This window comes from Simochromis diagramma, unplaced genomic scaffold (assembly GCF_900408965.1).
Source record: "Simochromis diagramma unplaced genomic scaffold, fSimDia1.1 OVJJ01000411.1, whole genome shotgun sequence".
NCBI lineage: Eukaryota > Metazoa > Chordata > Actinopteri > Cichliformes > Cichlidae > Simochromis > Simochromis diagramma.
In genome coordinates this window covers 805,084-820,413 of record NW_024386735.1, presented here as the reverse complement: position 1 = coordinate 820,413, position 15,330 = coordinate 805,084, and the positions used below count along the sequence as shown (strand labels likewise).

General features: G+C 39.3%; 2 protein-coding genes across 3 annotated transcripts; both read right to left on the bottom strand.

Moving 5' to 3' along the window:
- Window positions 1-6,639: 6,639 nt before the first annotated feature.
- On the bottom strand, window positions 6,640-11,868 carry LOC120735501 (gamma-glutamylaminecyclotransferase B-like). Its single transcript, XM_040034915.1, is given in 3 exon segments — window positions 6,640-6,867; window positions 6,870-7,259; window positions 11,673-11,868. Coding segments are annotated over 2 exon segments (468 nt in total). The 5' UTR covers window positions 7,236-7,259; window positions 11,673-11,868; the 3' UTR covers window positions 6,640-6,765.
- Window positions 11,869-12,074: 206 nt separating this feature from the next.
- Window positions 12,075-13,331, bottom strand: LOC120735372 (gamma-glutamylaminecyclotransferase B-like). Of its 2 annotated transcripts, none has more exons than XM_040034751.1 (2): window positions 13,207-13,331; window positions 12,075-12,587 (listed from the first exon to the last, which is right to left on the bottom strand). In XM_040034751.1, exon 2 carries the CDS (start codon window positions 12,561-12,563, stop codon window positions 12,096-12,098), a length of 468 nt encoding a protein of 155 aa, XP_039890685.1. In that variant the 5' UTR covers window positions 12,564-12,587; window positions 13,207-13,331; the 3' UTR covers window positions 12,075-12,095. The 2 variants fall into 2 exon arrangements, with proteins under 2 accessions (XP_039890685.1, XP_039890763.1); XM_040034829.1 differs by lacking the exon at window positions 13,207-13,331 and adding an exon at window positions 13,063-13,160.
- Window positions 13,332-15,330: the final 1,999 nt, after the last annotated feature.

Sequence of the window (15,330 nt, the reverse complement as noted above, 5' to 3'; positions counted from 1 at the left end):
AGTCCTGCCATTAATTAATTCTTCGATCTTAAATATGATCAACCTATCTCTAATAATCGGCTATGTACCACAGGCCTTCAAGCTGGCTGTAGTTAAACCTTTACTCAAAAAGCCATCTCTAGACCCAGCAGTCTTAGCTAATTATAGGCCGATCTCCAACCTTCCTTTCATATCAAAAATCCTTGAAAGAGTAGTTGTCAAACAGCTAACAGATCATCTGCAGAGGAATGGTTTATTTGAAGAGTTTCAGTCAGGTTTCAGAGCTCATCACAGCATAGAAACAGCTTTAGTGAAGGTTACAAATGATCTTCTTATGGTCTCTGACAGTGGACTCATCTCTGTGCTTGTCCTGCTAGACCTTAGTGCAGCGTTCAATACTGTCGAACATAATATCCTATCAGAGTGATTAGAACATGCTGTAGGTATTACAGGTACTGCGCTGCAGTGGTTTGTATCATATCTATCTAATAGACTCCAATTTGTACATGTAAATGGAGAGTCCTCTTCACACACTGAGGTTAATTATGGAGTTCCACAGGGTTCAGTGCTAGGACCAGTTCTGTTTACATTATACATGCTTCTCCTAGGCAGCATCATTAGAAGACATAGCATAAATTTTCACTGCTATGCAGATGACCCGCAGCTCTATCTATCCATGAAGCCAGGTAACACACACCAATTAATTAAACTGCAGGAATGTCTTAAAGAAATAAAGACCTGGATGGCCGCTAACTTTCTGCTTCTTAATTCAGATAAAACTGAGGTTATTGTACTCGGCCCTGAAAATCTTAGAAATATGGTATCTAACCAGATTCTTACTCTGGATGGCATTACCTTGGCCTCCAGTAACACTGTGAGGAACCTTGGAGTCATTTTTGACCAGGACATGTCCTTCAATGCATATATTAAACAAATATGTAAGACTGCGTTCTTCCATTTGCGCAACATCTCTAAAGTTAGAAATATCCTGTCTCTTAGTGGCGCTGAAAAACTAGTTCATGCATTTATTACTTCCAGGCTGGACTACTGTAATTCATTATTATCAGGATGTCCTAAAAACTCGCTGAAAAGCCTTCAGTTAATCCAAAATGCTGCAGCAAGAGTACTGACAGGGACTAGAAAGAGAGAGCATATTTCTCCTGTTTTGGCTTCCCTTCATTGGCTCCCTGTTAAATCCAGAATTGGATTCAAAATCCTGCTCCTGCTGGTCTTAAATAATCAGGCCCCATCTTATCTTAATGACCTTGTAGTACCATATCACCCTATTAGAGCACTTTGCTCTCGCTCTGCAGGCCTACTTGTTGTTCCTAGAGTATTTAAAAGTAGAATGGGAGGGAGAGCCTTCAGTTTTCAGGCCCCTCTTCTTTGGAACCAGCTTCCAGTTTGGATTCGGGAGCCAGACACTATCTCTACTTTCAAGATTAGGCTTAAAACCTTCCTTTTTGCTAAAGCATATAGTTAGGGCTGGACCAGGTAACCCTGAATCCTCCCTTAGTTATGCTGCAATGGGCTGCCGGGCATTGAGTTTTTCCTTTCCAGTCACCTTTCTCACTCAGTATGTGTTAATAGACCTCTCTGCATTGAATCATATCGGTTATTAATCTCTCTCTCTCTCTTCCACAGCATGTCTTTCATCCTGTTTTCCTTCTCTCACCCCAACCGGTCGCAGCAGATGGCCACCCCTCCCTGAGCCTGGTTCTGCCGCAGGTTTCTTCCTGGTTAAAGGGAGTTTTTCCTTCCCACTGTCGCTAAAGTGCTTGCTCATAGGAGGTCACATGATTGTTGGGTTTTTCTCTGTACCTATGAAACGCCTTGAGGCGACTTTTGTTGTGATTTGGCGCTATACATATAAATTTGAATTGAATTGAATTGATTCCTCCACCTCCACCTCATACTCTCTTGAGTGAAGATCTCGACTGCACAAACACCAGGAAAGACTCTTCCAGCTGCACAAGCGGACACTAATTATTACCTCTGACTCCTTACACAGACTCCACTCAGAGGTCTTCTCTCTTCACCTTATTATTACACACTCTCCACACCATTAGTGTTTGATTAGCAAAAACTGTCTGCAGTCATCCACAATGTAATTCTATGTGTAATTTTTCCATTTGTCCTTGTCAACCTGGAGCGCCACATTGTGTCATTTTTTTCTTCCACCAAAGCGAGAGAAAAGGCGTACCCGAGCGCGGGCGAAGGATCTGAATCCCTTTGGCCTCACTTTCTCCGAGCACTCCTCTGGTTCACTGATATTTGGCCGGTGCTTTATAATATTTTATATTTCTGAAATGGATGAAAAGTGTCTTAAGATTGGAAATAAACTTTATGTAGAAAGCTATGTGCATGTGGACTAGAGATGGCACGATACCACCTTTTAATGTCCTATACTGATATCATAAATTTGGATATCTGCTGAAAAACTATATGAATCCGATATAGTGTGTTTTTTAATCAATAAAACTTTTTTAAATATCTTGCTGCTTTTTGTATAAGTTCATACTCAAGTTAAAAAAAAAACACTAAAGCTATTCTGTTATACCTGTATGCAAAAAATGCACTGCACCCAAAATATTTCATAGTTCAGCAATACTGATCAATCTAATAAACTTAAACCTACTCCATCCTCCCTATTCTGGTATTTTAAAGAGTACTTAGCAGAAATATTAAGCAACCTAACTAATAGGATTCTAAAACTCCCAGCAAAAAAAAAAAAAAAAAAAAATAGGGAACCACCCTCCACCTCATGATGCTTAATTGACGTAATCAACTTTAATTTGATGCAGTGTGAAAAAAAATGCACAGAAATAAATTATTTTTCAAGAATAATTAAATAGATTCAACATCTTTCTTCAACAGAACTGCAGACTGCACAGATGGTATCTTCCCAAAGAAAAAAGTACTATAGCTTACTAGGGTATATTAGACTTAATAGTTACTATATACAGTAATGGACTTCTACACATTTTACATCAGATTAAAACTTTGGGTGTAAGATTCGGATAATTTTTTATTAAAAGCTAGACATTTTAAATAAGAATAAGAAAGAAAAGTATGTCTTTGTGCCCCCTTTTCCCTGTTAATGCCCTATCGGCCCCCCTGGCTAAACTTTGCTAGATCCGCCCCTGCACAGTTACCAGCCGTCAGCTACGTAGATAAAAATCCTGGTGTAAAAAGTAATAATAAATACATTCTAACAAGTGGGCGATAGACAAGTAAGAGAGATGGACTTGCGACAGAAAAGCCGATCAGCTGATCATTGATCAGTTTCATGATTGAAGTAGCAACAGGAGAGGGAGGGAGAGAGAAGAGGCAGTCGCTCCATATATCGGTTGTAAAGGTTAATGCGGGAATGCTTTACAAACAGTGGCGGTCCTAGCCTGTTTGGCGCCCTGGGCGAACACTCCCTCTAGCGGCCCCCCCCCCCCCCCCCCACACACACACAAAACATATTAAGGATTGTACATTAACATAAAACATTTGTACACACACACACATATAAAGAGAGAGAGAGTATGCATTGTATGCAAACGGATACCAAACAGCCATCATAATTCGTCATACAATGAGAACAGGTTAAAACAACAACTGACAATGACTAATTAATATTAAAATCTGTAACATAATGTATTGTTTGGAGTTTAGTATGTTACTGTTACTATTTTTACCATTTCTTCTTGGAGCAACTGTAACCCACATAGGGATTAATAAAGTATTCTGATTCTGATTGTTTCAGGATGACCTGCCATGATCCAATGACACATCTGCTTACCTGCATCTTTTTCTCGTTTCGCCTCCTCTTCTTTTCTCTTTTTTCTAAACTGAGGACCTGATGGCTTTGAACTTTTCTTATCCATCTTCCACTGGTTTTAATTTTGCACTCCAGTATGAACACCCATCCCCCAACCCAAGGATCATCACAACATAATCTAACACACCTACACCTTAGTTCACAGATTCGCTTTGTCTAGGGTGCATTTCTGAGATTTCACACAACCCAGGATTCAAATCATGAATACATAATGGGCTTGGATTTACAACATTATAAATGAAATGTGCTCTATTTGGAAGCAGCAGCCCCCCCCCCCCCCTTTCGACGGCTTGTGTGTGAGACTTTAAATCATCAAACTGTAAATTTTAAATTGTTATTGATCCCTTTACCCCTGGTCCTAAAGTGTATATTTATTTTCTTACTCTTCTTATATATATTGTTTGTTTACTTGCACTGCTGTAACTGGAGCCTTGTCGTCTCTCTATATACTGGACTGTATGTAGCGGAGATGACAATAAAGTTTACTTTGACTTCGGCAGCAAGCAGGCGCACTGAGGGCTCCCGCACTCACTTTTCGTGTATAGAATTTCGAAAAAACATCGGTGCAAATTATAAGTCTGTATTATAATGTCTGGTGTTTTCGTGTTTGTTGGTTTGTTTTTATTTTGTTTTATTGCGAGTTGGTTATTAGATGCTGCTCCCCGGAGCCCTGCCCTCTCCTCTCTGCGCTGCAAGCAGCTCGCAAACGAAGGGCGCCCTTACTCCCAGCAAATGGGCGATAGAAAACCGATCGATGCTTATGCCATTCCCAATATGCGCTGGCTGACGTCGGGGCAGCATGAGTACGAGCATTTTTTTTTTTGCCCGTGATGCCGCCCCGGGCAACCGCCCCTATCTAAAACCACTACTGTTTACAAACATTCAGAGATGAACTTACACACTTGCTTTACTGGGATAACTTCCTCGGAGATGAAATGCTGGATTGGTAGCGAGGCTACAAATACACACAGCCACTCTATCACGTGAGGCATACTGCTGCCACGTGCTACGGTTATGATCCGAGTTACGCCATGTCGCAAGTTTTGTGAGGTGCTTTTTTGATATTTAATGGATCGGATTACATTTTTTATTTCTCTCCGATTTCCGATCCAGTAATTTATGTCAGTATTGGACCGATACCGATACATAATATGGGATCGGTCCATCTGTAATGTGGACACAATAATTGTGTTTTTAATTGTATGACAATCTGTCTGTATGTAATTTGATGACTTAAATGTAATGTAAGTTTGGACACAATAAGAAATCCTGCAATGTTTGTTTTTTTTAAATTATGTCATTCTTAATTCTTTTTTTTCTTGTTTCGAAAAACACCTGAAACCTTCTTCCAAAGCCAACAGAGATTTTGCTGGTTGATTGCCAATTACCTTCTCTTCAGTATTCCTCAAGTTTTATGGATTTTACTATTTTAAAATAAAGATGAATAGATTGTGTTCATATGGAACAAAATGAAACTTATACAAAAATTTCTTTTTTTCTCTTTTTATTGAGTTTATCCCTTAGAGGGGATGAACACAGCACATGGAAGATCATACAAAAAAAATCAGGGTGAATTTTTATTTTTGAGGTAAACAAAGATGTGCAGAATGTAAATATTAAACACATTGTCTGCAGATTAGTATAAAATCAGAGTTCATATCTGTGTAATATAAATGCTCTAAGCCTAGAGTGTTAAACTCAGTGAAAATCTCCTTTCTGTCAGTATAAACACATTTAACTACACATTTATAGTGCAAATCATTTTTTCTACTGTAGTAAATGAAAATAATTTTTAAAAAGGAATAGGAAAGAAATCTGAGCTCTTTCTCATTGTGGAAAGCTTTAAAACTTTCCAAAGCCCACATGCCGGGTTGAATCTGGCCCCTGGGCCTCATGTTTGACAACCCTCTTCTAAGCCTTTCTTAACCTAGATGCCATTAAATAAGACTTTCTTTGAGACCACACACTCATCAAAAAACTCTTTGGTGAGGTCATAAATCAAGTAAGCAGCTGGGTCATTTCCTCACAGACTTCTATGCAATCACATTTTTAAGAAGCACAGGCTGGCCATTCAAAAGAATGCAGGTTGAAGGCACTTACACATTAGCTTCACCTGGAAGTTAACGGTAGTAAACTGTAAAAAGTCAGTGTTAATAAGATTATCTGACAGTACATCTTCATTTTTCTGAGAAAGGTTTGGAGTATATTCTTCTAGGTGCACAGCATCAGGCTGGAGTGATTTTCTCAGGGACATGGAGGTCTGTCAGTTTCTAAAACTATGCTTTTATCCTGTAAGTGGAAGCTAGCTGCTGACAAATGGGTGCACGTGATTCAGAGAACGTTGCCCATACAGCTTATATTTAGTATACATGTGCAATTACTGAACTGCAGATCAGCTTTTCTATTAATATTTTCACATTAGTGAGAAACTAGATGGCCAGTACCTGTGTTTACAGTGCAGCCATTCACAACATGTGAAAGGATGTGCATATACGGCTACTGTATGTGCTGTATCTTTGCATTATTAAAAGTGCATGTGTTTAGCATTTAAACCGGTAGTGTCATAGCAGACATCCAACCAAAATATTTAGCGTTAGAGATACAATTCATGATACAGCAATACGCCAAAATAAAAGCTTTCCAGTTTGATCATAATGCTTCCCAGATGATTATAAATCATAAAAAGAAAACCAAATTTGTAAACAACATCACTAATGTGCAACTTTCCGTGGCACAGTGTGCCCTTTTCCTTCTCTACACACTATCCTTACTTTGATTGTAAGCCTGCCTATCCGCTATTAAAATTAATTTCTCTTGAGATTTCTTTCAATTCGACACACGACAGGAAACAGCACCCATGTCCAGGTGTTGTTTTCCTGAGAGCTTCTTCACCCATTCTGCTAACACCACGTAGAGGTCCATTTGTCAGTTGTGTCAGCACGGTGAGATCAGTCCCTTTATAGCTTTTCTTCCGTATTATATTTGAGCCCATGATCTCCCTCTGAGTCGTAGTTCTCGTAGCACGGCAGCGAGCGCCAGTCTGGCTCGCACATTGTGCGATGGTGTACACAAATGCATCTGTGATGCTCCCCGGTGACACCTTCTCCTCTCCTTCCGTCTTCCCCACCCACTCCTTCACCTCCAGCTGGACCACCGTCCGCTGGTACCACGTTGGGACGCTTTCAAAGTCGTCCAGGAATTTCAGCATCTGGTCATCCACTTTGTAGATCTCCCCGTGCACTCGGTGACCTTGGCCAGGGATGTTGAGCAGGAAAGGGATGTTGTACTCGGTGGTGATCACTAACGGGTATTTCTGGATGGTGAACGCCGAACCCAGGTACTCGGCCTTTCCATTATTGCTTTCGAACATGCGGTAGTTGTTGGGCTGCCCCTTCTTCAGAGTGCCGTAAACGAAGACCCGAGTCATGAGGACAGAGGACCAAAGACGCACCTGTCGGTGTAAAGAAAGGAGAAACATCTCTGTGAGCAAATTCCCAGCAGGTATTACTGTCAAAAATATATTTATACAGTTTTAACTATTATTCTGTATTATATCAGTCACTTGTGCAGAGGTGTATATTTGATCTAATTTAAAATGATCAGACCTTCAAAATAAAATAAAATCAAACTCAAATCTAGGTAACACTGTTTGGGAGTTTGTACTCCTTACACACATTAATTAGGAACACAATCAGCAGATTAACATTACATGCACAGATTACACATGACTATATCAATACACTTCCTACAACAGCAACTGTCAGACTAGATCTGCACACATTCCTGTCATGCTGTGACTGTGAGCTGGGAGAGGTCATTCAGTGAAAAACGCTGTTTACATGTTATGCTTATGGGCAGGGGCGGAGCGTGGGGGTGGCTTACTGGGCTTAAGCCCGGGTTGTTTTGTCAGAAGCCCGGGGTCTTTTTGAGTGTAATTTTTTCATAGTTAGATGCCTGGCTGACAACTGTATAAAACAAAAAGTACACACAATATTCGAAGCACATAGTGCACACTGTGGGAATTTACGACTGTGTGTGAATCCCCCCTGATATTGGTATGATCCGCTCAGGCACTAAGCGACTGAGCGAGAGGGCGGGGCAGCTGCTGCCTGTGAGTGCGCTGTTGGAGAAACGGAGCCAGCCATACTAAGGAGAGCTTAAGTTTGACCTGGTACCAAAGCAAATCATTCGTACCGTACAAATTATGTAAATATGACGGTGTATCACGAAAGACTGATATCAAACTGATCACTTGACCAATATTACGTCACTTGCTCTTCAAGTGAATCAACAAATGGCGAAATGAAAAGCCGAACAAATGCTATTTTTTTTAGAGAGTCTTAGCTTACGTGTTTATTTCATATTTTCAGTTCTTACCCTCCCCGACTAAATCGGTTTCAGTTATGTACTGAAATATAAGAATGGACATTAGAGGGTTCTTTCAAAGAAAAAACTCAGGTAAATGTTATTTTATATATTATGCTTTGTATGTTGTTCAGTATATTTCTATGCAAAACAAGAGGGATTTCAGTACACAGCAGGATATTCACATTTGTAACCAGATATTTACATACACTTTAGCGAGAAAACATAAAACATTTTTACTGTACAACATCAATTTAGAGTAAACTTTTGTTTTAGATAAATATTGAAATATATTTTGAATTAGTTAAATGTCAGAATAAAGAGAGAGAGCTGTCTATTTATTAGCACTTTCATCAAATTTAGGAGTACATATACACTAAGTTTATTGTTAATTAATAAGAAAACTCCAGACGATTCCATTCTGAGCTGAAGAAGCTTCTGATAGGTTAGCAGAGTCCATGTGAGTAAATTGGTGGCACACCTGTGGATGCATATAAGGCAAAACACAGAGCCTGTTTCTTTGACATGGGAAAATCAAGAGATATCAACCAAAACACCAGGAAAAGAATTGTGGAGCTCCATAAGTGTGTCTCAGTTTTGAATACAATTTGGATGTCATTTGCAATTAAGAAATACAGATAGTTTCTCTCTTTACTCTTAAAGTTAACAAATATAAATTAAACATTTAGTCTAATTTGAGGTTTTACCTTAAATAAGTGTTTGTGTTTTTATCTGTAGAGCATGTAAATATCTGGTTTCAACTGTATATTTGATGATTGTCAGCACAAAGAGGGAGAGAGAGGAACAGAGAGGGAGATGGAGAATGAGGACAGAACAGAGGTGGAACAAGAGCAGGTGAGACACACATGTTAGTCAAATGGTTGTTTACCAAAAGTATCACCGTATCATAGGTACTCATGTATCTTGTACCTAGTGTTTCTTTTTAGGCTTACTATTTTTCAAATTCTACATTTATTAAGTTATGCAGGCTTGTTTGCACAACAAGGCTAAATAATTATATAAACTTTTCTCAATCTAAATAGTGTACTTTGGTAGAATTAAAAAAATAAGTGTAGTGCAGGTCTATGATGATTTTTAGTGCTACTATCATCTAGTTCTGATTCTGGTTCTGTCTTGGTTAAGTCCTCAGTAGTCCTGATTTTGAACTGTTGTAGTCCTGTTTTAATTCCGGATCAGGGCCCTATTTCAGGAAGCCGGTTTAGAAAACTCAGAGTGAAAAACGATACTCAGGGTTGAGTAACCCCGAACTGTCCAACTCGGAATATTCGGTTTCAGAAAGGCTGATAACAAGTAGTTCAGTCAACGCGGAGTTGCTTTAACCCCAAGTTAAGCGCGCGCACGAGGATACATAAAGCCCTGATTAGTGGAGCACAGATTAAGCGAGTCACCATGGAGACGGAGGGAAAGAAGGCGCGGTCAATGTATTTTACAGCGCTTGAGGCCGAAATTCTTATGGCAGCATATGCCGATAACATGCAAATTCCGCGGAAAAAAAGTAACACAGCCTCAGCTGCGAAAGAAAGGGAGCATGCATGGCAAAACAAAGCCGACAGAGTCAATGCGTGAGTGTTAATTTAAACATTGATCTAGGGATTTCCACCCATTTAACACGTTATTTTATTATATTATATTTTGTTTTTATTTTATACATTTGATTTTGTGATGTGATTTGAGCGCAGGTGCAACCCAACAGGCCCCAAACGTTCCTGGCAGCAAGTAAAAATGAAATATAAAAATATAGTCCAAACAGGTAAGGTGTAATTGTATTATGAGCCATAGTGCTTGGTCTGTTTGTCCGATGTAAATCAATTGCAGTTAGAGGCTACATTAATTTCCCCTCTGTAAGCACTTATTGAAATTATCTGAGCACATTACAAGTACATATTTGCTTACTCTGTATGCTCAAATGTGACCCGTTATAGCCAACAGAAAAAAAAAGCGGAGGCCCAAAAAACAGGTGGGGGTCCTCCACCACCACCACTCACAGAGGCTGAGCAGTTGGCTTCCACATTTGTGATAATGTTGGCAGCATCACATATGATCTTCACAGTGCAGAAAACACAAATTAGCATCCATTACTATAATGAAATAATTTGTTAGTTTGAAATGCTACAGGGAACTATGTACCTGTACATTAATGCTGTGGAAAGACTTCCTGTTCACATAGTCTCCTTCATTTACTGAAGGAGCAATGATTGGAATGTGAGTGCCATCTATACAGTCAATCACGCCTGGGAACCGTGAGAATAAATGTAAAATTTAAGTAGTAGTTCAAATATCACCACATCATGAATTAAGTTTCGTTCATCCTGATACCTGCAATTTTGTGGCATCCCTCTTTGATAAATCTTGTGGGTCTATGACCGGGGAACACCACAAACGAGTACAGGAGACGTTTCAGTGCAACTGTAACATTCCTGACTGCCCGACAGACGGTAGCCTTGGAAACGTGCTCAGCGTCACCAATATTATACAGAAAGCTCCCGTTTGCAAAAAACCGAAGTGCAATACAAATAATAAGTACAGAACTGAGAGGATGTCCGCGATGTGTCACATGAGCAATATTAGGCCTGAGGATGTTATTCAAATAAATTATAGATTGTGCTGAAAAACGGTAACGTTCACACAGGAAATCATCAGGAAATGATAAAATGTCCGAACGCGCTCTAATCACTCTCTCCCGGCGGAGAGCTCTGCGGAGAATTTGGGCTTCAACATCTACTGGCTCTCAAGGGAGAGCACGGCCATGTCTGCACTTCCTACAGTCAGGTTTCCGACAAAGAGGCGGAGAACGTCAGGGTTAGTTGAAGTAAACTCTGCTAGGGGCAGGTTAGCTTCACGGAGTGTGTCGTTATAGTAACTCACTCAGAATTAATCTAAAACTCGCTTTGTGAAACCGAAACCCCAGAGTTTTCGTTAACTCAGGGTATACTTACTCAGAGTTTGCACTAAACCGGCTTCCTGAAATAGGGCCCAGTTCTGAGTCTGGTTGAATTGGGGTTTAGTCCTCGTGTCTTGATACAGCCCCGACTTTGTTCTGCCTTGCTGCTTAATTAAAAAACTAGTTTAAGGTGTCCTGCATATGTGATATATATTTTTTCCCTATATGAAGTCATTCTTTTTTGAACAAAACTCAAAACAGAGCCAATTAATCTTTCAGTCATTTCTAAACCCCCCCCCCCCCAAAAAAAAAATCCCACATGCCCCTTTAGGGCTAAGCCCCGGGTATTTCAAATGTCTGGCTCCGCCTCTGCTTATGGGTAAGTTAAACATCAGTTACAATTACCAAGCAACCACGTCATCACTGTGTAATGATAAAGCATAAGTTAGGCTACCTTAGAGTTCCTCACACCCCCCTCGAGCTGTCAAAAAAAATACCGATACCGGAAATGCAGTTTTAAAACACACGCCGTGAAGTGACACACGTTTTTCCTGCTTTTCTCTGTCATAAAACCACCATGAAGAAGCACAAACCCACCTTGAATAAGCAGCAAGTAGCTCTTCTACTATAAAAATCTCCGTGCCACCGTGACAGTTTGAGGAAGAACTCTGGATTAGGCACGCTTCTTCTTCTTCTTTCTGTTTAACGGCGGTTGGCAAACAACTTAAAGGAGCGTTACCGCCTCTTACTGTTCCGGAGTATGTGTCAGACAGCGAGCTTACATTGCGCACGCGTGGAAGCAATCCAAATAAAAGCGGAACAACAACGGAGGGCGCTAAAGTGCCAAAGGAAAAAATATTTTATTTATTTTTTAATTGTTAATTAAACAAATGTAATAAGTACAACAAATACAGCCTGTAGGCTGTATTTAAAGACAAATTATGAAAATAAAATAGACATAAGTAATTAAAGAAATCAACATTTATGAATGCCTTTTTCTTAGATCTGAGATCAGTCCCTTTATAGCTTTTCTTCCGTATTATATTTGAGCCCATGATCTCCCTCTGAGTCGTAGTTCTCGTAGCACGGCAGCGAGCGCCAGTCTGGCTCGTACGTTGTGGTGGTGTATACAAACATGTCCATGATGCTCCCCGGTGACACCTTCTCCTCTCCTTCCGTCTTCCCCACCCACTCCTTCACTTCCAGCTGGACCACCGTCCGCTGGTACAACGTTGGGACGCTTTTAAAAGTGTCCAGGAATTTCAGCATCTGGTCATCCACTTTGTAGATCTCCCCGTGCACTCGGTGACCCTGGCCAGGGATGTTGAGCAGGAAAGGGATGTTGTACTCGGTGGTGATCACTAACGGGTATTTCTGGGAGGTGAACGCCAAGCCAAGGTACTCGGCCTTTCCATTGTTGCTGTCGAACATGCGGTAGTTGTTGGGCTGCCCCTTCTTCAGAGTGCCGTAAACGAAGACCCGAGTCATGAGGACAGAGGACCAAAGACGCACCTGCGGTGTAAAGAAGGAAGAAACATCTCTGTGAGCAAATTCCCAGCAGGTATTACTGGCAAAAATATTTATACAGTTTTAACTATTATTCTGTATTATATCAGTCACTTGTGCAGAGGTGTATATTTGATCTAATTTAAAATGATCAGACCTTCAAAATAAAATAAAATCAAACTCAAATCTAGGTAACACTGTTTGGGAGTTTGTACTCCTTACACACATTAATTAGGAACACAATCAGCAGATTAACATTACATGCACAGATTACACATGACTATATCAATACACTTCCTACAACAGCAACTGTCAGACTAGATCTGCACACATTCCTGTCATGCTGTGACTGTGAGCTGGGAGAGGTCATTCAGTGAAAAACGCTGTTTACATGTTATGCTTATGGGTAAGTTAAACATCAGTTACAATTACCAAGCAACCACGTCATCACTGTGTAATGATAAAGCATAAGTTAGGCTACCTTAGAGTTCCTCACACCCCCCTCGAGCTGTCAAAAAAAAATACCGATACCGGAAATGCAGTTTTAAAACACACGCTGTGAAGTGACACACGTTTTTCCTGCTTTTCTCTGTCATAAAACCACCATGAAGAAGCACAAGCCCACCTTGAATAAGCAGCAAGTAGCTCTTCTACTATAAAAATCTCCGTGCCACCGTGACAGTTTGAGGAAGAACTCTGGATTAGGCGCGCTTCTTCTTCTTCTTCTTCTTTCTGTTTAACGGCGGTTGGCAACCAACTTAAACGTTACCGCCTCTTACTGTTCCGGAGTATGTGTCAGACAGCGAGCTTACATTGCGCACGCGTGGAAGCAATCCAAATAAAAGCGGAACAACAACAGAGGGCGCTAAAGTGCCAAAGGAAAAAATATTTTATTTATTTTTTAATTGTTAATTAAAGAAATGTAACAAGTACAACAAATACAGCCTGTAGGCTGTATTTAAAGACAAATAATGAAAATAAAATAGACATAAGTAATTAAAGAAATCAACATTTATGAATGCCTTTTTCTTACCATTTTTTGCACAAAGATTGATTTGTTTCTAACTTCTATGTAACGATAGTTCCACAGGGGAGTATTACCTGGGCTATAATTATGTTTGTATATTAATTTCCAGTATAATAAAACTTGTAAATAAAAGATTAATTTCGCCTAGATCTGAAAATATTTTGTTTGGAAAAAATAAAACCATAGGCTATTTTGATTTCTTAAAAATGACCTGAGCCAGTTTATTTTTAGGGTGCCATTTAAACTGTCAAATTCAATAGCTTGCAATCCTCCATCTTCAAATTGTTTGACTCAATTACCTTGCCTAATATAGAGGTTTTTTTTTGCTTCCATATAAAATCAAAGTTTAGCTGGTTAATAGATTTGATTGCTGATTTAGGTACACCTAATGTATATGCAGAGTATATTAGCCTGGAAATACTTTCCATCTTGGTGAGAAATATTCTACCCAGAATCAATAAGTCTGTCTGTGCCCAGTTACTTCAATGAGTTCTACAATTTTGCATTTTCTTTCAAATATTAAGGTTTTCTAACTCAGTTCTGTTTTAAGTTATATACATACCAAATATTTGACATTGGATTTTTTTACAGGGATATTGAAAGTGTTAGATATAGTACAGTCTTTTAAAGGTAAGATCTCACATTTGTCTGAGTTCAGTTTTAGGCCTGAAGCTTTTGAGAAAGTTTCAATGATTTGTAGAATTTTGGGGATTTCATTCAAGTTATTTAAGAAAATGGCGGTGTCATCGGCTAACTGGCTGATAGAGAGCTCTTTACCTAGAACAGATTACTTACCAAATATAGTATTTTTAATCAGTATGGAAAGCATTTCTGTTGCTGTGATAAACAGCAATGGTGAGATTGGACATCCTTGTTTTATTCCTTTGCAGATCCTAAATCTCTGTGAGGTGCCATGTGAAAGACACACTGAACTGTTTGTGTCTCTATACAGTAATTATTAAAGCCACTTCCAAATCCAAACAAATCTAGGGCTTGAAACATAAACTCGTGCTCTATCATATCGAAGGATTTGTAAAAGTCTAAAACTAGGAAAAACCTTTGTTATTAATTAGGTAGTTATAGTCAATCAAGTCCAGAACAAGGCAGATATTATTATGGATTGAGTGGCCTTTTATAAATTTGGACTGAGTGTAAGAAATTATTTGAGTTATGCCTGATTTTAATCTGTTAGCAAAAATATGTTTTAGAAGATTATAATCATTATTTAAGAGTTTTATTGGTCTTAAATTATCAAGAAGTGTCGGATCTTTCCCAGGTTTTGGTATGAGTGTAACTACCCCTTGTTTCATAGTGTGTGTGAGAGAACCATTTTCTAAAATTTCTGTGAGCATTTCAAACACAAGGATTCTAGTATGATCCCAAAAATATATGTAAAAGTTACTCATCAGGCCATCACATCCTGGGGCTTTATCTTTGGATAAAGCACCTAATGCTTTATCTAACTCTTCAAGGGTAATACCTGCATCACAGTACTGCTTAAAATTTTCATCAGTTTTAGGAATCAGGTGTTTAATAGATTGATTCTATGCCATTGGCCTCAGCCAAATTGCTGTAAAAGGTAAAGATTTCTTTGGATATTAATTGAGGGTCAGTGCATAGCCATCCTCTATCCACTTGGCTTGGGATCTCAGATATGCACCTTTGGCCTTTTTAGTATAACTATCGTCTTTTTTTTCATTTTTCATTTTCTTTGTTGTAAAG

Excerpts from the sequence above, each read along its gene's own strand:
- LOC120735372 (XM_040034751.1), bottom strand. The coding sequence starts at position 12,563 with ATGACTCGGGTCTTCGTTTACGGCACTCTGAAGAAGGGGCAGCCCAAC.